Source organism: Varanus komodoensis, unplaced genomic scaffold (assembly GCF_004798865.1).
Source record: "Varanus komodoensis strain SLA01 unplaced genomic scaffold, ASM479886v1 scaffold37, whole genome shotgun sequence".
NCBI lineage: Eukaryota > Metazoa > Chordata > Lepidosauria > Squamata > Varanidae > Varanus > Varanus komodoensis.
Genome location: NW_025335889.1, coordinates 4353455 through 4376374, shown reverse-complemented (window position 1 = coordinate 4376374; position 22920 = coordinate 4353455). Strand labels below are relative to the sequence as shown.

Sequence of the window (22920 nt, the reverse complement as noted above, 5' to 3'; positions counted from 1 at the left end):
GAGAAAGCATAATAGATGTTTCCTCTGCACAACTGGGGAAACCATTAACATTCTTCAGAGCAAGTTATAAATGAGATGATATATCAATGCTTAGAATGTGAAACATACCTGAAGTTGCTCAAAATCCTCATTAATTTCTGTTACCACTGTGTAACAGAAACAAAGTAGAAATGTTGATGGTAACAGAGCATTAGTTACTCAGAAAGTTTTAAAAATGTAAACGTTGAGACTGAGTGAAAGCAAGCACAATTCCATATGCAGTAGAGTGGGGAAATGCAGTTACGTTACGATTCCTATTTGCCTCTTCACATTTCCCAGAACATATGGAAGTAAAAGTAAACACCACCAATTCACAGTTTAAGTATAAGCAATATTAATATTTCTTTAGGCTACAGGATTCAAAGGTACACAAACTTATATCTTGGAAACACACTTTATCACACAATCCCAGAGGCGTGGCTAGAGCGAGCATGGTTACTTCGGACAGAACAAGCTGTGGTATTAAATCGGCAACTGCAACTTTTTTTAAAAGTATAAATAGCAGTTGCAGGGGCCTGATTTGAACCAAACCCGTTCCTCTTGCTGCTGTAGTCCCAATCCATATGATGGGGTGGGCCTATGTATGTTCTTTAAGAAAACTCACGTGTGTCAGAGTGAGTGATGCACTTCATACATGGAATGATTATTCTGAGAACTGAGCTAACAGATGCATTAAAATACAGCTTCCTAGACAAAGCCCTGCCTCAGAATAGGCCCAGAAACCTACTAGGCTAGAGAAAAGAAAGGAGATTTGGGAGGCTACATTACCTTGCCACAATGTACAGCACGGTTAGGGCAGTTACATAGCAAGTTCTCCCTGCTCATAAATGGCAAGGCATTTACTGTGATTTGAGACATCTTTTACAGGGTCTGAAGGAGAGATATATACAGTAGTTTTATGGACGTCCAAAGGGATGCAGCTGGCAGGAACAAATAAATGCTTTAGTGTAATAAGACTGAGTTCTTTGTGCATGGCAGTTCAAACTTCTTCAGGACTGAAGGAGAAGATAAACCATACTACAATGAAGCAAAAGCTAAAAATGGCACAAACCTGACTGACTGATGTGTTTCCTGTGTTTGCAGAAAAAGGGACCAGGAGAGAAGGTTGCATACATAGTTCACAATTGCTCAGGAGTACTTGTTTATATGTGCAAATATGGCCCAACATGGACTCAGATGAATGTCAATACAGCTGAAATTGGGCTGTTAAATCACTGTTAAGTCATACAGTCATAGGTCAAGAATTTGTTTTAAAGAATACTGCACATTTAAGGAAAGAGCAATATCTGAATAGCAGCACATGTTCTGTGTCATGAGCTGGTCTCTCCCCATCTCACCTTCTCTCCTTTTCCCTTCCCAGCAGATCAAAACAAGGAACTTCTTACTACAGTCTTATGTTGAAGCTGGTCAGCCAGGATTGGCTTTTTGATACAATGTAAAAGGTCAAATAAATGAGCCAGCTAATTAGGGACTGAGTTCTGCCCCTGCCTGTGGTCAGCCCCTCTCCTTCTGACCTTCTTTCTTCTACAGTGTCTCCCCAGAGGTTCTCACCAGCTGCTTGGTGTATCTCAAAGCAGGCTGGCCTTGGCATTTCAGCTAAACAGTCTAGCTCCACTGTTTCTTCCAGTTCAGAGTCTCAGTCTGAGGTATCCACCCTGCAGTGCTGTATTTTGGGGGAAGTGGGCCTAGTCCTTATGCTTTACACACAAAAGGTTCCATGCTGAGCCTGAAGCATCTCACAGGTTAGCATTCCAGTGGTTGACAAGCCCAAAAAAAGGGGGGCAGAGAAAAAATGACACAATTTAGCTTCTTCTTATTACATTGCACTTTTTTCCTCTTCCAAGGAGCCCAAGATGGCTTACAAAGTCATCATCTTTGCCATTTAATCCTCATAACAACCCTGTGAGGTAGCTAAGGCGAACAGTCTATGACTGGCCCAAAGTCACCCAGTGAGCTCCACGACTAAGTAAGAATTAGAATCTAGATCTCCCAAGTCCTAGTCCAACACTAACTCTGCTAACTCTCTCAGCCTTTGGAGAGGCATTCTAACCTATCAGAAAGTCAGGAAATCACCAAATTATTTGTGCTTGGGGGAAGGGGCCTGACCTTCCGGGGATTCTTAGAGTGTCAGAATGGAACCTCAGGTCCCCCCGAGACAGTCTTTACACCCATAGGTCAGATGAGTCAGTAGTTCAGCCTCATAAATCTGCTTAGGGCTGGCCTAAGACAGTTTTAGTGCCTGTGGGAGTACTGCAAATGCCTCCCCACCTCCACACTCAGCTCAAAATACACAGTGCACATGATTGACCAAGTCATTTGGGCACCTGAGAAAAAGAAATCCCACAAGTGACTCTCCTTGGCAGTAAATATAACATTAATAAATTAAATAACTAGTGATTTACTGAGTTGGCTATCTCATTCCACCTAACAGGTAGCCAGTCATGAACCTGCATAACATCCTCTTTGCCTGATATACATCCTAAACAATGGACATCCTGTAGAGCTCCAGAATGATTACGGATTTCATGTGACGTTTCTAACACTTTCAGCAGCAGATTCCCACAGAGCCAAAGCACAAGATTTGTTGTCCCAAAATTCTCAAAAGTATTACATCTGATATTTGGCCTATATGCCTGGAGATTCATGGCAGATGCATAATCTTACCAATATCTCTCAAAATAAGGATCAGGAAGTGCTTTTTTTAAAGGCATGTCTACAGTACTGCAGTTCACAGACATTGGATTGCACCTGGCCTCCATGAGATACATTGTGTGCAGTGGCAAATTTAAGGAACCTAGAGACATTAAAGCGGAACAACAGTTGTGAACAGAGTTTCAAAACTGGCGGGATTAATGCAAGTATGAGTTAATGTGATTTAAAGCCTAAACAGCAGCATGACATATACCAGGCCAGGAATACTGCAGATGAGAAATACTATGCTTGCAATGCACAAAGCAAGAGGTAATTACATCATGGAACTTGCTACAATAGGGTGTAGAGATGGTTACCTAATCTAATATTAGATACATTCATGGAGAATAAGGATGTCGGTGGCTACTAGTCATGGTTTTGCATTCTCTCCAGTATCAAGGGCTTCTTTATACAAATTGCTGGGTGAGCCCAAGAGGGAACAGAATGCTGGGCTAGACTGGCCTTTGGCCTGCAGTTCATACAAGAGGGCTTATGAAAGATACCACTGAAGAATCCCACTACAAGCACTTTGGCTCTTGCCACCATGTTCTGTAGTGAAAGATGCTGTTGATGCTATGGTAATGCAAATACCTCCATATTACAGCCCCAGCATATCTTAGAATGTATGTATTCAGGCAACCTCATTTATACAGGCAGGAATATCAGCTATAGGATGACATGGTCAAAGGTTCTTTAGTTTGTAGTACTGAAAACAGCTGTTTAGATTCATATCACAGATCAGGAACACAATCACTGAATTATGCTTCTTTGCTTTTAAAGAGTGATTAATAAAGGAACACTTAACATCTTGTACTGTAAGCAGGAAGAAAGCCAATTATTCTTACTTTTTCCCCCTCCCAATATTCTTGCTAATATAGGCAAGAGTTTGCCATACTGAGAGATGCTAAAGGGGAAAGCTACATTTTTAAAAAGCTATTCTATTAGACATAGCAGCATCATTTATTTTTACCTATGCACAAGCAGTTCTCTATGTAACTATAATATAGTCCCAAGTATTTACTGTGGGTATGTATTTCCATGACAATCTTGAGTAAACCTGCGCACTGAATGACATTCTAACCTCTTAAGCTTTTTTAGACATCTCCCAACTGACAAATAAATGAAACCTGAAAGTGGACCTACTTAGCTTAAGGATGTTTTGAGAAGACTGGAAATGTTACTAAGTAATTCTTAAGTTGTAAACCCCAAATTATGCTATACTTCACTTGAAGAAAAAGGAAATGGTGCATCATATGAGTAAAACCTTCAGGATAAAAAGGGCAGCATGATTTATTTAATTCTGCAACAGTACGTGACTAATTACATGCACTGGTGCAATGGCATTCAAGCCTCTATTATTGGATCACTACAACTGCTCTGGATTATTATAACTGGAAATTCTGTATGCACAACTCTCTCCAACAGCTGTAACCTATAGAGTTTTATGCAAAGGTTTTGTAGTATCCATTCAAATACAAAACACTACATTAATATGTCTGCATCTTAAATACACAATATGGTTCTTCAGAAGTTTAACCTTTGTCCTTAAAGGTGTCTATTGAATAGTATGTAAATTAAAAACAGCTGCAAGTGAAAACTATAGGAAGGGACCATAGCAAAATGGGGCAGTATACACATTGAAGGTAGAAAGTCCAAGTTCAGTCCTTTGCATCTCCATTTAAAATGATCTGGAAGCAGGTTGTAAGACTGTGGCCTGAGGCCCTGGAGAGACTGTGACAGTAAGGCAAGGCCATTTCGGTCTAGAAGGTGAACAAAGAGCTTGACCTGATATGAAGAGCTTCCTATGTTCCTCTGCCTCATGACAAAGCAGTTTGTGATACACCGGTGGGATTGGGGGGGAGGGGGTGATACCTGCCAGGGCAAGGTGTATTTTGCACATTATCCCCCTGCTTATATAGTCCACTAGATGTGTACACATATTTGAACTGGAATCTACTTTGATCTTTCAGCAGTAAACAAAGACCACAATGAACAGCTCGGACATTAAATTTAAACTATCTAAACACTAGCAAATGTCCCAACAAGGCATGATCCAGGTCCATGCATGGAGGGATCCTCAAAATGCTTAACACAGCTGTTTTCTCCACCTCCCTCCATCCCAGCCCACATGCAAATAAAAGCATGCCAGGCCATTATGAGGAATGGAAAGCCTATGCGAGCTTCACCTCCCATATCCCTGTCCCACCTTTAACACCCTGTATGATCAAGGGATGTGAGCTCTGAGCAGAGAGAGGAGCAGGGCATATGTCGAGTCTGATCAGCAAGAGAAGCCGTAACAGTAACCAGGAGTTGCTCACCAGGTACACCCATTGTCCAGATTTCCATGACTGATTAATTTTACCAAAATATAGGAACACAGATTTTTCCTTTCTAAAACAGTTAACGAACTGTCAAAATCCCTTTAACATTTAATTAAGCTACAAAACATAACTCTTCCTCTAGCACCGCTGTCTATGGAAACAGAAAGGTTTGACTGACACAGATCCAGTTGTGCTTATAATCTGTCCAACAATCAGAGTCGAGATTCTTCAAAACTGTCAGTAGATTTGTTTATCTCAAGCAGTCCTCCTCAGCCGTGTTCCCTTCAGATGTTTTAGCCTACAACTCCCAGCATTTCTCAACTCTGACATGCTGGCTGGTGCTGATGGAAGTTAGTCCAAAATATCAGGAAAGGGGTGGGGAGGAACAGATTGGGAAAGACTGATTTTAAAGCACTGCTATTAATGCTGTTCATCCAGAAAGCTGCTGAACTAGCTTAGAGATTAATAAAAATAAGCTTGCCCCTTGACCACAGGCTCAAAATCTAAAAATATATGTATGAAGAAAACAAAAGATGGAAAGGGAAGTGGAAAATAAGGTGACTCAGGGATCAGTTCCTAAAGTTATACCAGATGCTACCAATAGCATGCTGCTATTGGACGGCTTCCAACAAATTAAGAAGATGACCACCTAGAAGAAGAAAAACCAAAAACTGACGTTCTCTCAAGGGAGCAAGTGAAGTGGCCATGTTTTGTCTCCCTCCTTCTGCTATAGCCTGATGAACCAGCTGCTGGAGGATGAGCACAAAACCCAGTGAAGGCAGTTTCTCAACAGAGCTCACAGTGGTCCCCTGACCTTCTCCGCCTCTTCTACAGGCTGAAGAAGTGCCAACCACTAAGAATCAATTTTCTCTTTCCTAGTTGACAACATTAAAAATAGGGTAATTATTCTATTGCTGTGAAGAGGGGAAAAATCCCTTACACAACATGATGTGATTGTTAGGGTGAGGAAAAATTAAGAGCTGCTTTCAGAAGTGAATAGGCTATATACCACTAGCCTAAGCCCTTTAGTTTTTAGAGTCTTCCAGTCTTTTACTGTTTTCATGACTTGTAGGATAATGAAGTAATCAGGTAAACTCTGATGCTTTTTATACCTCTAAACACCACCGTAGGAGTGAAACAAATTTAGCGAACAGCACTATTACACACTATTTCAATGAAAATCAGAACTGTTATTTTCTGCCTAATTTTCGGCGCCAGGTAAAGACCTTTTTATTTAAACATCATTTCAATTGTTAAAACATATGATCTGGCCTGGGCAACTTCTTCTTCCTTCTCTTTCTCCTCCTATATTTTTATTTTATACTGATAATTTTAATTTTGTATTTGTAAATCAATGTATTTTTTGTATTTTTATATTTAATGGTAATTTATCATGTACTATTGTATTTCAATGTATTTTATCATGTTGTAAGCCGCCCCGAGGTTTCGGCAAGGGGCGGCATAGAAATGTTATAATAATAATAATAATAATAATAATAATAATAATAATAATAATAATTGTAAGGATTATTAGATGGATTGTTTGCTTGCCATACATTCAAATTATTACTTGAAATAACTTGCTAATTTTATTTGTATTCTTTTAAAATAATTTAATATCTTGCTTTAAATAAGAATCTTTTAGATGTTTGTATGTAACAGTGTTTTGATTCTTATGGCTACAATCTCACTACCCCTGAGATTTCCCACTCTGATCTCTCATCTCCCTTCCTTCTCTTACAAGGGTAGATCTGACACTGCAGAAGGAGATGATCTTGGTGTAGGAAGAATGGGGAAAATGCTGGATTCACTGTATGCAGAGCCCTCCAACAAGCCCTCAAGTTTTCTTACAACATCATGACAGGAGGAGTTTTAAAAAGCAAACAAGGAAGAACAGAGCAGCACACTTCTCTCCTTCCTTTAGTCCACCTTGTTGGCAGGAGCATGGTAATGTTTAGGAAATGTTGGAACACTCTGAACAAACAGCAGATTGTCTTGCCCATGTTTCTGTTTGTCAGGGATCATTTCTGTTTTATATTATTAAAAAAAAAGAGAGAGAGGAGCAAACTGCGATCCCAGAATATATCCAGAGTATTTTACTTACAAATTCATAATCACCATCCTGAGGTACTCTCCAATCTGAGGAATATCTTTCAGACACCTGCCTCCCGTAGTTGTTTCTCCGATTCTCTTTTTCTTTTTGTTCAAAATATTCAAGGAAAGATGGTCTGACAGACTGCATTGTTTCATCTCTCCCTACAAATATAAGACAGAAGTATCACTTTCATTAATTCAAAGGCAAAATATTTTATGCCCCATTAAACAAAATAATTGCCAACCACATTGCTGCCAGCAATGCCCACAATTGATAAATAGAGATGTTAATTTTAAAAACTCCTGAATAGGAGTAAATACTTGAAGATTTTTGAGAAAAGACAGACACTCTCACTTAAATAGAAATCAGAGGCAGAGAAGAGAACAGGTTTTAGAATCTAGAAATAGGAGTGTTAGGAATATAATAGATGGGGTTCCTACTCTTTTAATCACTCATGTCCAGAACCTTAGGCTGTTTATACATCAATGTCTGCACCACAGAGCCCAGGTTACAGCATCAGGAATATACATTACCAATTCCACCGGGTGAGAAGGTGGTGGCTCTCTTTGTTTCACGTACTCATTATTTATACCTTTGAGATGACACTACTCCAATGAATTTTACATTATGTTGGGGCTAAACACTGAATATTGATCCTTCCCACCATTCAGACACTGATAAAACAGACCCAGCTGTCTTCCAATTGGCACTGGTTTTGACCAAAAAACCATTAAAATACTTTAGCATCTGCTCCATTCCTTATAATTCCATCAAAGAGCTTTAAATTAAAATCATATTGAAGATACATCCTGTTATCAAGAAGCTGTATCACTGCCATTTTAAGCTTCCTATTATCTCAATTTCTCCTGGGGAACAAGAATCAACTGGAGGCATGAGGAGCAAGGGCAGTATGCATCCACTGCCCTCATTGTAACATATAAACTAGGAATAGCCTATCCTTGCTATAGAAAGAGGAGTGAAAATTTCAATACCTCACTGGGTATAGAGTTCCTACTGCAATCAAGGCATCCCTCAGGGACAACCCTTTAACTGGGCTCTGTGGAAAAGAAGCTTCATTCCAAAGCAGTCTCTGTAAGTACATCAACTTTCATTAGTAGTAAGGTTAAAGACCTCCACTCTGGTTTTCACAGAGGATCCTTTTCCCCCAAGTTCCTATGGTAAACAGCATGATATAATGGTTAGACAGTAAAGCTGGGATTTGGAAAACCAGGGTTCTACTCCCCACTTGGCCATGAAGCTCACTGGGTAACTTTGGACCAGTCACTGGCTCTTAAGCTACCCTACTTCACAAGTTTGTTATAAGGATAAAATGGAGACAAGAAGAGAACCATGCAAGTCACCTCAGTTTCCTTGCTTAAATAATAAATATGGAATGCAGTTGTAAGAAAAATGTATTATCCCTACCCACTCGTCATCTACTTGCTTTGCTTTTTGGAAGAATCTTTGCTCATATAGTGTAAGGAATACTTAATCTTCAGTACATTTTTCTCAGCCTTCTGCCTCTAGCTATTCCTACCTTCCAGCCCTTGCTTCCTCCTCCCTCTCTCACCCAGATTTTTTTTATTATTATTTTGCATTCAAAGTTAGGGCTGAAGGGACCTTAGAAAGTCACTTCCAGCCTTGGACATAGTGTATTTTGCAGGTCGAGATACTCAGTGATCCACATTTGTAACTACTAGTACAGAACTACTACTGCAGTGTTTTGCTTGACCAGGTAAGCCCTGCATCATGGCAAATCCTTGAATCCCATTTCTTCTTCTCAGATTAATGCCAGCGATATCTGAGCTTCAGCCCTTCTCTTCCTATTAGATTTATGTCTTCTGCCTGAACTCTTCCCTTCCTTTTCAACTGCGTAGCCTCAAGCATTTACATGGGTTCTCTCGGTCCAAGTCTAATTATACCCCATGGATGTCCATCTAGCTCATGTCAGCCTCCCCTCACGTTGTACTAGGCAGCACTTCCCACTATGCATTTAAGTCACTTGCATGTTTCTCTACTTATCTCTGTTTCTTCCCACCATTCTTAAACTTCTCTGTGGACTTAATTTGTTCCTGGTCCTATTCCAGTTTTATGTATATAATTATTGTATTTTTCCAATAAATATGTTTCCTGATCCAAAGAAAGAGCCCGAGCGAAGGTCTGGTGTTTGCTGGACATACAAAATCATGAACTGTGAGTCTAATTTAAAGATCGTTGTGTTACTCAGATACAGTTCATTTATTACATTTCTATACTACACAACAGCCAAAGTGCTTTGAGTGGCTTATAAAGTTCAAAACCTGAAAATACACTATGGTAATATAATATTAGCAATTTAAACAATCAACAATATAATGTCCCAGGACCCTGATTTCAAAACTGTGCATTATCAAGCACATCTATATTGGCTAACAATCCATGCACTGAACAGAAGTCTCATTCACGAGCTCCATAGTTCCCCCACAACTTCCACCCAGTGGATAAGACGACTTTTAGCAGCCAAAGTGAGACAGAGTTAGGTTGCCACCCTCTGCACACTGACATAGAACTAATCCTTACTGAATAAATGGCTTCTGAATATAAATGTATAGGACTGCTCCACTGAACATGTTATATAGAGAAAATCATATTGTGCAATATTTTATAACTTAATGGATATGCTCTCTCATTAGATTTATTGTATTCTAATGTGTTGCCAAGCTTTTCCACAAGCAGACAGGCCAGAAATAAAGCTTCTGCAACATAGATTGCATATTGCACAGCAAGATGTGTACAACCTGGCAATGGAAAGGAAAAGCTGAAGCTGCCATCCATCCACTGTCCTCTGATGTTTCCTTCATATTATTAAACATTTATAAAATGCTTTCCTACTGCATAACACTCAAAAGTGTTATACAACAATCTAAAAATAATGAAACCCACTCAATCATAACACAGAGAACAAGCCATTCAGAATGACAGTTTACATAAAACCTCCATCTTTGTCCTAGACAGAAGCAAAAGCCTGCTGAAGACAGTCACGTTTTTACTGTCTGCTCAGAAGAAGAGAGTGGGGGCCAATGTCATTCTCTGAGCTAGAAGCTCCACAACATCACTGAGAAAGTCCCCTGCCCCTGCCTCTCATTAACCTACATTCCTGGGCAGAAATCTTAAGCAAGGGCACCCAGCCTACCTCAGTAGACAAGAAGGAATATATTGAAAGTGGTACTTATTCTGTCTTATTTTCAGGCATGCTTATCCCAAATATGAGTGAAATGCTAGCAAATATCCAATAAATGTGCAGTTCTCGAAGATGCAAAGTTTTTATATTCTCAGAAAATGAATCCCCAGCATTGAACCCTTATTTCTCTGCTGCATTCTTATCTGTGCAACCATTAAAATGAGGGCCCTCCCAGGTACTCTAGAAGGAAATGGAGAACTCACAGGTTTGCAGAGTCAAATTTAAATACTCCTTGTCTATATTCTCTACATGGAATTCACAAAAGTGACCGTCATGTGTCTGCAAAATGAATCATGAAGAGGGGGGCCTTAAGGAGTCTTAGAATCATGAGTGTTCCAACATTATTTACCAAGATGACTCATAGCTAAATGCAATATTGTTTCCCAGTATGATGACTACTGCATTTATTATTCCACCTACACAGAGAGCAAGAGAGAGTTTCCTCTGCTGCATCAAATCAGTGCACTCTAAATAGTTAGACACAGGGAAAAGAGACCTTAAAATTGCAGTCTCTTACATATTGCAGTTGCTAGAAGGGAGCCATGTTACTGTACTAAGAGTATTGCTGCATCTTAAAGACTAACAAATTTATTCTGGTATAAGCTTTCATGAACTGTAGTCTATGAGCACTTAGGCCAGAATGCATTTTCGGTCTTTAAAGTGCTACAAGACTCTTTGTTGTTTTTATATAATGCAACAGATCTCCTCTGAACATTTTAAACAGCAGGTGTTGAAAGAAAAATGTACCAAAAGCAAAATTACATGCAATGGGTACAGGTCAAGGGGATAACATAAACAGAGTGAGAATTAGTCATATTTCTCAACTAGTTTGTGAAACAACTTAGGTCATTTACAGAGAAACAGGCACTTGAAATTATTTGCCAAAGCTGCACATGAAGTGACCCTCTTCCAAAGCAGCTTTTTATCAAATAGATGCTTTCCACACAGACTCCCATCTTTCTTCAGCAACCATTGGATCCGGCTGCTGTTAGGAAAAGCACCATAACTCATTGGTCAAGTACACATTTTGATGCCACGAAATGGCATTTGTAGGTTCCACTACACAGGCTTTATTTTTACGATCTTAGGTGGAAGGGCTGAACAGACTTTTACACAGGGGCATCACTGCCAGATTACACAGTGCTGGGTTTGCTGGTACAGCTCCATGCAAGACAGTTCGACACATTTTTTTACATGTGAAAGTGGAAACACAAATTAAAGCTAAAGTCAATTATCTCTGGTTTTCTTGATACTGCACTTATTACCTTTAAGCCTCAAGGTAAGATATAATGCACCCTTGTGTCATTTTAGTCTGCAAAATATGTGAGGGTAAACTTGGACTTGGGCAAATATTTCTCAGCCCTTCACTAAGAATATAACTTCATGCTTGTAGTTCTGCTTAAAGCAAGGGCAACGTGAGATTTTAACATGTCCTCTAATCAAGTCAGGTTTCAAGGAGCTGAGATATCATTTGTTCAGAGGACCAAGCCCTGGTAGGACACTAAGGGATTGTGGGGAGAGGCTAGTTCTCTCATCTCTTTGATTCCTGTTCAGGCGGTTTACTTCACCCTTACTCCAAGAGATAAAAGATACCAGCCACATTTTCTCTCTCTGGAAGATAAACGCTATGGGTAGCAGCACGTGGAGGAAACAGATTAAATGGAAGAGTATTAAACAGTCCCACTCCAGTTTCTAGTTCCATTACCCAAAGAATAATAGAAACAGAAATAAAGGTTCAAAGGGAAAAAAGGAAACCTTTGGATGCAACCCAAGGTGTAGTTTTGCCTAACTTTCACAGTCAATGATGATTTGAAAATGATTTTTAACTGTTTTAAAACTCCACAGCCTTCTTTAATTGGCTCAACGAACAGAGATATTCTGCTATATTATTTTATTCTTGCATTTATCTTTTCAATATGCATGTATGTAGTTATACACATCTGCAGAAGGTTTTAAAGGGGGATATTCTGTGCACGGAGAGGTAGGCATCAAAATGAATTGAAATAAAAGAAAGAGATGGTTATTTGGTAACACTCTCTAATTATCATGATACAATGTTCTGGGGGGAAGACATGAAAGGGAGTGTGTACACAGTGTCTTAAAATATCAACAGAAGCCTTCAAACACAACAGTGGGAAGTCAACAATCATTCCTGGTTCAAAGGTGAACTCAATTGTAAAAATAAATGCATCAACTTCTGAATTATCAAGGACAAGCAATTTTCTTCTGCTGCTGTCAGCTTCCCCTTTCAACCATCCTCATTGCATAATTTCAGATCAAGAAAATTAAATAGGAGGTTAGAATATGGAAAAGGACAAAAATGCTGACATATTTGATTCAGTTAAGCAAAGATTTAAAATGTCTGATGGACCTAACATTTGTGTATTATATGACATCCCATAAACAACTAAGGCCAATATTATATTAATATTAGTACAATTTGATAAAAATAATACCAACAATTTAAACAACTTAAAAGAAGCAAAGTTACTCCTGATTTAATAGGGATGAGCCAAATGAAGCCACTGATTTTTACATTTTTAGATGCTTGCATAATTTTTCCAAGAAGGCAATAACAATGTCTTCATAGTAGATTCAACTACCTATTAATTTAATTGAGGCATACAAAGCCCCAAAATATCCCATGTTACCAAGCTGGACAGCCAGACTGGACAACCTTGACAATTTTACTATTAAATTCCTATTAAAATAAATGGTTAAAGGAAAATGTATCACATACACTCTACTCAGCTGAAGGTTCAGTGTCTTGCATTTTGACCCATAAGAACTGGAGTGAACAAATAAAGAAGAATATTACTATGTGACCAGTATGGATCCTTTTCAGATGAGAGAACCTTTCATTATGAATGCTTTAATGCCCATCTTAGTTTTAAGGTCCTATAAAACTTTGTTGCTTTTGCTGAAAATTCTTTAAAGATTGTGCTAGTAAATCATCCTATATGCACATAAGCAGCAGAATAACAGCCTGTAATAATGGTTCAGCAACTGATGTCTGCCAGTAGGAAAAACATTCCACTAGTAACCAGGCTTAAGTTGACAGTTTTTCCACAGTCTACACTTTGTAAACAGACTCCATCACTGGCTAATTAGCCCCAAAATTCCACAGTTGAAGTTTTTTTCCACATGTGTACTGTCAATAACACATCATTAAGAAATTGTTGAAAGTATTATTTACTTGTTGCATTATACTGGCCCAATAGCCAAAACTCTCTTGCATTATTAAACCCTAAGTGGGCACACAGAACCCTAAGTGGCAATATAAAGTCTAATCATTGCAGGGACCAATATTTTTAACAGGCTCATGTTGGGCTTCCATCACCTCTTGGGGAAAAGAATACTTAATATGGAGCTTGTACAACTAACACACACACACACACACACTCCAAAACAGAAAGAGAACAAGACCACCAACTCTCTGCATTCCTGCAAGATATGGGGTAGAGAGCTGTCGAAGCAAAATTAACTTGCATTTCAGGCTATTAGTTTGATGAAGTAGCTCAAGAAGGAACTCGGTTGGAACTCACTAATTTTCTGCTTTTCACCAGAAGAGTAAACCAATCATGAGTCTATAAACCTCAGAACTGGCCCCTAGATGTTCAAATATGAATAGCAGTTAATTTAAATGGCTACCTCCCAAATAAAAGATGAATTCTAATTTGAACTGGATAATTATCAAGTTTTCAAACACCAGGCAGCTACATATTCCACCTACTGGTGAATTCTGCAGTACTCTAACACTTTCCTACCCTTCTCCCAACTGCTGTTGGTCCAAAGAAACTCCATTTGATTCTCAGAAACTACCACCTACCCCAGAATGCTACTGTACTATTATGGTTGAGAGATACTGCCCAGATGCTTCCTCATACAAATATTCATGGATATATTTTGGGACTAAGTTGTGTGAAAACCATACTAAGCTTTTGCTACTATTTAAGAATCCAGTATACTACAGCTAATTGCATTTCCTATCTATCTATCTATCTATCTATCTATCTATCTATCTATCTATCTATCTGGGGTATTTCTAATCCATCTATTTTTCACTGAACAATCTCCTAAGTATACTACAGCTAATTCCATTTCCTATTTACTTATTTGGGGTATTTCTAATTTGTCTATTTTTCACTGAACAATCTCCTAAGTATACTACAGCTAATTGCATTTCCTATTTATTTATTTATTTGGGGTATTTCTAATCCGTCTATTTTTCACTGAACAATCTCCTAAGTTTTTTCTGCCTGAATTTTTAACATCAAGGAATGCTATAATCACATAGATGCCTTCCAAGAGCACACCTCAAAGCCTGTTTGGTCAAAGACTCAATTTTCCAAGGATGAATAATATCTGTCTTGCCAGACATACTGCTATGTAAGAATGGGTTTGGTTTTTGTTTGTTTTTTTTACCTTTCTGTATCCTTAAAATGGGATTTGGGTAATATTCGCACTTAGAACTCTGTCTACATTTAAGAAACAAATGGAAAATCAGCACAAGTCATCATATTTAAATATTTGAAGGCACAACTGATTGGTCAGATTGTGAGCATATTAAACATTTTTGTTTCATTTAAAATTTAAAATGATTTTTTATTGGAATGAAACAAGAAAAGCAGTAAACACTTCTTTCCTTCTTATAAGAAACCCAGGGTGGCTTACATACCCCTTCCCTGCTCCATTTTATCCTGACAGCAACATTTTTGCGAGGTAGGTTAGTCTGAGAGCAAGTGACTGGCCCAAAAACATCCGGTGAGCTTTCATAGCCAAGCGGGAACTACAATCCAGATCTCCTGGTTGCCAGACCAACACTCCAAACAACATGCCATACTGGCTCTCACTGTGCCTCTGATAAAGAATTCAAGAGGATGTTTGCAGCACTGTACTTAGTAGAACCAACAGAGCAAACGCAGGCTCATGTCCTACATGCAGCAAATCAGAATATTATTAGCCCAGATGGCAAAAGTAGTCCAAATTTCGCAAGATGGCAAAATGATACTTATTCGCCATTATTTATATTCTGTATGAAGTAATGGAAACAATGCAGTGAGGAAGATGAACATTAATCTCTCTAGGTATTTACCATTTCCTCAATGAATCCAGTACATAGTATCAGTAATGCAGCAGGACCCCAATATCCACAGGGGATGGGTTCCAACCCACCCCCCAGCATGTGTGTGAAACTGCAGATAGTGGTGAACACATTTGCAGGGGGCAGGGGTACAGAATCCCCTCAAAAGTGGAAACATTACAAATATCTCCACCAAGAGACAAAACATGAGGCTGGCGAGTATCAAGACAAAGCATGTGGCATCCCCAAACAGAATGCATAGTTCCCTAAAGATATTTTTGGTTTTGCCGCTTTTGTGGAGGGCCTGCACCACTAACCCCCATGAGTGTGGAGGGCCAACAGTCAACCTTGGTTAACTGAAACCACTGTAAATGAGACAGCGGATGGGAGGTCCTGCTGTATTCTTAAATGGTAGACATACTTTTAAAATTCAGAGATCCTGTTCCAAGGAAACAGGAAAAGCTAGCTGTAATACTGAATAAACTCATTTGCTACAATGTGATCCTCCTTTTCAGCAGTAAGAACCACATACAATGCTAAGAACCAGTGCAATGACAAAGGAAACCTTCTGCTATTAAACTACCTTAATCTCTCCTTTATAGAAAAGCCCAGATCAATAACACTTTGTCTGAAACTGTAACCCAACTATATATTGAATGGATGCCTTCTGAGGTACCGATATTTAATTACACTCCATTTCAGTTTTCTGATTTTATAGAGAAAATAGAGCCATTCCTTTACACGAAAAATTTCAGAGTGAAAGGTTTATTGAACTAAAGCATTTTAGCTTAAGCTTTCTACTGAATTTTTGTGTACAATAACAGCAAAGCTCCCAATATAAGGCTACCAAAACTGTGACTAATTCATAAAGCACATGTAACAGACTTTCACCACTACTGAAAATGGAGCTTAAACAGATAAATAAATAAACTCATTTATTTCCAAATAATGTTTCAGTAGCTGAGCAAATCATATCCAGCAATGGTTGTTGGAATTTTGTTGCAAAATATAAGTACTTTCATTTCTATTTAAGAGTGAAAACAAAGAATTGGGTCTCCTAGAGGAATTAAGTTTTTTAAAATGTCTCAGAGAAAACAAGGACATTTTCCCCCATAGGCAAGGTCACATTAGAACAGGAGTGGGGAGCTTATCTCAGGTTTCCCAAATGACCGTGCTCCCTTTCCAAGGCCCCAACCCATCTACTTTCCTGTTGTGATGTTTTCCACCAACTTTAAAAGATTTGTCATGCTTCTTCTAAGGCTTAGTTACTGACAGTAAGAGTTCTAAGCTAGAAGATGCTGTAATGTTTTGCCCATCTTTTAGGTTTCACCACTTTAGCTTCAGCTCTATCCAATTGCTCAAAATTGAATGTCTGGTGAAAATTGTTTCACAGCGCCCCACTAAGGGTTGAGTTAGAACTAGATCAGAACTTACTATGGATACCATTTCGAATGATGGATGTTGTTGCTGGAAACATGGAATAATGGGAGGTGAAGCACACATGAGATGCCTTCCTTCTAGCATTGAGTAACTACTGAATAACATATCAAACTGGGAATTAGGAGAAAAGGAGTTTAAGTCACACTATGAGGTACAATCAGACTTGATTAATAGTTAGGGTCTTACCGATCTGCAAAGAGGAGTCAACAAATGCACAAAGATCAATACTGATGAATTCTGAATTGCATTTAATTCTTCTCATCCAATAACTTCCAACATAGGAGATGAATATGAAATATGCCTTGCATTTAGTTAGTGGGGTTTCTTTCCAAGCGTCTTTCAAAGGCTCAATGCAGCTCACACATTTTTTAAAAAATTCAAACTCAAAGTTTCTTGGAAGCAGGTTACCTGAAGGAACATCTCCATACTTACATACCCTAACAGTAAGGTAAGAATTGGAGACCCTTCTCCAGGTGCCATTGCTGAATGAGGCAAGGTAGATGGTTAAAACAGAACGAACCTTTTAGTGAAGAAACTCTGTCTGGGGAATGCTTTCCTCAGAAAGGCTTTCGTAGAATTTCAGTGTCAGCCAAAGACCATTTCATTCTCCCAGGCATTCTAAGAAGCATTTTATCTTTGTAGAGCATTGCAGTTTTATTCTGCTGGTGGTTTTGTGTGTCATGGTGTTGTTACTTTTTGCTGCCAGCTTTATTTTGGCTATACAGGTGATGGATTTATTCATTCTTGTATTGTTATGTATTTTATGTCTTTAATATATGTCTTTAATATATTGGACACTACCAGAGAATTTAGAGTATTGGGTAATATAAAAGTTCAATAAATGACAAGAGCAATCCTATGGCCACTAGAAAGCATCTAGAGTCACAGGATTTCTCAGATTCCCAGCTACAAGGTTGAAAAGTCACTCTGACCTCAGAGCTGAGGATCCTTGCAGGAATCCCCTCTGCCCTTACAGCAGACAGAGAAAAAACTATGTTAGAGGTCAAAAAAGCAACCTCGGAAAAGGGCTTTTGGTGGCATTCTGGGGAGAAGGAAGGGGACTGGAACCGCCCAGATATGAGATAGCCTGACAGGTTCCTTGACTACCTCCCCAAAATGTCATTTTGCAGGGCTGGAAGAACATGGAAGGGATTTTCACTTCTGCACTCCACCTACCCTGCATAGGATGCCCTACCCCTCCAAGTTTGGAAATATAAAGGCATACCCCTCAGGACTGTGCTCTAAATAAATAGAATGATGTGTTATTACAGGAGCAACATTAGAGTTGGATGTCCTCTCACACTCTTCTAGGGCATCAAGGTCTTGCTCTTACTCCTGGGACAGCTCAAATGAAACAAAAGGCATAGCTGGCAAAGGAAAGAGCAAGGAAGGATGTGGAACTCAGAGGAACCATGAAAGTTACCAGCAATGGTAGGAGGTTGGGAAAGACAATTCAATGTTGCAAGTAATCTGATAGGTGCACTGGAAGGTCTTGGTTGGTGCAGGCAGCTCTAAGGACCCTTGGCCAGCAATTCTTGATCTACACCGACTGGCAGCAGTTCTTTGGGGTTTCTGGCCTAGGAGCCTACACGTAGTTGCTAAAGACTGAACCCAGGAGCTTCTATATGCAAAGCATTTATTCAACACCACTGAGCTGTGTCTTCTCCCTAATTACTTACTGTGTACTGTTCTGGTTATCTCATCTCAAAAAGGGCATTACAAAGCTGGAAATGGTAACCAAGAAGCAACTGGCGTTAGCAAAGATTTCAAATTTATGTCCCATTATTATGCTACTGGGAGCTAGAAAAGCTTAGTTAAATAGAAGTAGTTTTGCCTGGTGCCTAACTGGTCACAGCACTGATACCAGATGAGCTTTTTTTGGGGGGTGGGGTACCACTGCTATGAAATCCCTGCCTTGCATCTCTGATGGAGTTACAATAAAGCCTTGGAAGATTATCTTTAAGAATATGAAAGTTGAAACAGAAATAGGCACTCCTTCAGGTATAAGATTAAACTTTTTTTCTAAGTGTAGCTCTAAAATACTCCTAGTAATTCTTTTTACATGACATTCATACCCCTTTTTTTCTCTTCAAAAGAACCCAAGGTAGCTTTCAAGGTTCTCGGTTTCTCCATTTTATCCTCACAACAAGCTTGTGAGGCAGAGTAGGCTGTGATTAGCCTAAAGCCTCTCAGTGAACTTTGCTGGGTGGGGACTAGAATATGGAGCTCCTGAGTCCCAGTCCAACACTCTAACTACTTTGCCACACTGGCTTTCTGTCAGTATTGATTTAATCTGTAAAGAAGCCAAAATCCAAAGATTTCCAAGAATACCTCTGCATCATTTTATCAGAAAATCCAGATGTAAATCTAATCAGATCTCTTAGCTATGCACACAGCAGCCATGAGAATTCTCAAAGTGAACACACAGACATAAATGTATGCAAATAGATGGTCACAGAATAGTAGAGTTGAAATAGTAGTGACAGGAGGGACCAAGAAAGCCTTTGGATCCAACATCCTGCTGTTGCAGGACACCAATTTACTCCATCCCACTCAGATGACTGGGCTGTCACAACTTGACTTGATTATTCCATGTCCTACACTCTGGTATCAGAGAGAAGAGCTCTGGCCCTTCCTCTTTGTGACAGCCTCTGAGGTATTTATAGAGGGATATCATATCCCCACTCAGCCTTTTCTTCTCAAGGGTAAACATACCCAGTTCTCTCAGTCTCTCCTCAAAGGGCAGTGTTTCAAAATCCTATATCATTTTTGTTGCCCTCCTCTGAACCCTAATTGTTTTGCACCTGATACAGTATCCAAGATGAGATCTGACTAGTGAAAGTATAGGGGAACTATTACTTCTCATGATTTGGAAGTAATACTTCTATTAATGCATCCCAAAATAGCATTTGCCCTTTTTGCAGCTGCATCCAATTGCTGGCTCATATTTAGCCTGCTGCAAAACATGTAGGTGCAAAAAATCCCTTGCCACACTATACTATTTCTCTGGAACAAAATACCAGCATCTGTGCATTAAAGTATGATCTGAAAAATAGGCGCAGAAAGTTTTCTTTGCAACTCCGCTTCAAAGAATTTCTTTCAGACACAGAACACAAAAACTGATGTGCGAATGTTAGGTTCCCCCACCTAAATGGAGGGGGATGTAGAAAATCCTACCCTATAATACCTGACATGCACACCCAAAAATAATTTAAATTTAGTAATTTCCTTTTCACCAGCTGTAACACCAGTCATGAAATAGGTACCACTTGGATGATATTAATGACCTCAATTTCACTGCATTTAAAATACTATTGAGTTAAACTGATTATTAAAACTCTTTCCTCAGAAGAATTCTACTCAAGGCTGATAAAGCCAAATCAATTTTAACTGAATGTGAAAGGAACATTACTGTAGGTAATAGATAGAGCACTTGAAGCAATTTACAGGGATGCAGAGCTTCCACAGAAGGATTATGGCACAAGTCACCTAGATAAAAAAGAATTATACCAAAAGAAATTAACATGGCAAGAGTATCCAGTCCTGTAAGACTTGAGTATGGAAGTGTAACAAGTAGTTTAGAGCAATTTTAACAATGGTCATCAACACAGATTATTGAAATGTGGTGATGGGGTGTGCTGCAATTTAATGGTAAAAGAATCAGTTTTGCATACCAAAAGTTCCAAGCTCAATTGCCAGCATCTCCAGTTTAAAGAAGAATCTGTAAGAGCATCTCAGCATAATGTTGTTTTAAACTCATTTGGGTTCCAAAACGCAACACACACATAAGCCAGGCAATAAGCCACAATAAGCCAGTGGTGGCTTGTTGTGTTCTCTGAATCCAGCAGCAAGCGTGAACCATGCACAAACCACTCTGGCAGAGTTCCGACTAGAAGACCACCATGGCCTATCATGCTGTGTGAACCCAGTAATTCTGTTAACTCCCTCTGGACACTCCATTGACATACTTTATTTTCTCTTCATAGCACAGTGCACTCGCTCTCGCTCGCTCTCGCGCTCTCTCTCTCTCTCACACACACACACACACACACACACTTGTTTTTCCCTTACTGTCATGTCTTATATCATATATAGACATATCTCTCTGCATTCCTCTTTCCTGTGTCTGTCTTATGTCTTGTCTTACTAACCTTCCTCCTCACTGCGTCGGGCAGTAATAGCACACAAAGCTTTACTTTGGTTTCCCAACAATTTTGCTGAGTGTCTGAACTACAGATAGGCCATGCAGCCCAACAGATGGAACAGACTCCACTGCATACTTCCGAATCCAAGGGAAAGGTAGAGTAATGCAAGCAGGAAAACACGAACATTCTCCCAACCACAGCATTTTTTGATTGCCTTTGATGGACAACATATTCCACATAAGAAACTAGGGAAAGGAGCATAAAAACGGGTGCTTTGAATTTCACAGAGGTTTGTAAATGTTTAGAAAAATGTTTATATCCCATTTAGGCAATTTGGAGAATGGATTTTAAAACAGACACCAATCACATTAAAGACCATTAAAACTATTTAACACAACAAGGAAAGAATGCAGAAGGGAACAAGATCAAGCCAGAGGGTAGACTGGCACCCAGAAAAGTGTGCAAGATAATAAAGGACTTTTAAGAATGGCAGGTAAAAAGAGTAGGGAGGGAAAATTACTCTGAAAGAAGACAGAGCCTACACTGGAGGAATTCCACACAGCAACGTGTTGTTAAAGGCCTCATCCATCCCCAGCAAAAGAGCCAACTGCAACTCCTCTGGCTGGTCCTACTGCTGGGGACTCAGTTTTGCTACTCCTGCACCTTTGTGCATGGGGAAGGATGCAGTGGAGGCAAAACAACATGTTGCTCAGCCACTCAACAGATGGGAGTGGCACACAGGGGATTTCACAGCAGAAACACCATAGGAATCCCTCTTTCCTTGATGCCAAAAGAGGTGCAGTGGACCAAACTGGCCCTAGGGCCAGAGGTTCTCCATTCCTGCAAAAGGGTAACACATGATCAATTTCTTTCACCTTGGATAAGTAATGGTTGTGCATCATACAAATACTTACCTGGCATGCTGGTTTCCTGGACAATTAATAAATCTAGGTTTGCCATCAAGGCAAAGAGGAAGCCACAGAACAAATGTCTCTGATGAATATAGTTGTACAACATGACAGTGACATTTTAAATACATCTCTCATTCATGTCACATTCATTTTAGGGGCTTCTGAAGTCCCAACTGGTTCTTATGCAAAACTAATGTATGGAAGAAATTCAATTACTATTCATGACTGGTATCACCAGAACAGAATGCTAGTACTGAGATGGAAGAACATTCCGGTGTGCTACACAATTTCCCCGACTTAGTTTTCCACTAAAAATTGTGCTTGAGCTCCCCCTCTTGGTTAAATTTTGTCAAGTCTATTATCTGTTCCCACAGGCATTCCCTAGAAGGTAATCTTATCTTCTGGTTCAAGAGGTATGTTTGCACTTTGCTCAGAAATCTCTTTAAATTAAGCAATTCATAAAGGCATCTCACACCTGCAGCTTGAATGGATACAGTCCATTCTGGTTGTAGGATAAACCACAATTAGCCTACAAGTTTGAACATCCCATCACTGATTGTTGGTTGTCTACTTAAGATGGCCATGATAAATAATCCATGATTAGTATTATATGCAAACCAGGGCTATCTCAGTACAGCAGCTGCCTACATTCCTCAATTAAAACTGTAGTGAGTTTTCCCCAGCCTTGCTCCTCCCAGAAGGGAATAACAGGAGTTGCTGTAATTCATATCTAGGGAATAAGGCTGGGGAAGGTTGCTGTGAATTGTACCTAGAAAATATACAAGGCAGGTTACTCTGCAAATGACATGGCACTACTCCAAGCAGACACATAACCTATGCAAACATATATTAGATCATCATTGCTGGGGGCACAGGAAATACTGGCAACACCCTCTCAACTCCATCATATATCAACTTTTAACGTCAGTCTCTCTTGTTTTGTTTTGTGATTTACTGTTTCGCATTATATATTAT

At 39.3% G+C, this 22920-nt stretch overlaps 1 protein-coding gene across 5 annotated transcripts in view; it reads right to left on the bottom strand.

The window, feature by feature from the left end:
- The window catches only part of STK4 (serine/threonine kinase 4), a 79535-nt gene that overhangs the window by 32231 nt on the left and 24384 nt on the right, over positions 1-22920 (bottom strand). For all 5 annotated transcript variants that reach the window (XR_006415686.1, XM_044440247.1, XM_044440248.1 and 2 more), the window contains exon 10: positions 7156-7307. Coding sequence is in view for 4 of the 5 variants with exons in the window: in XM_044440247.1 (XP_044296182.1) it covers positions 7156-7307 (152 nt within the window). In the remaining variant the exon portion in view is untranslated. The remainder of the gene's footprint in view (positions 1-7155; positions 7308-22920) is intronic.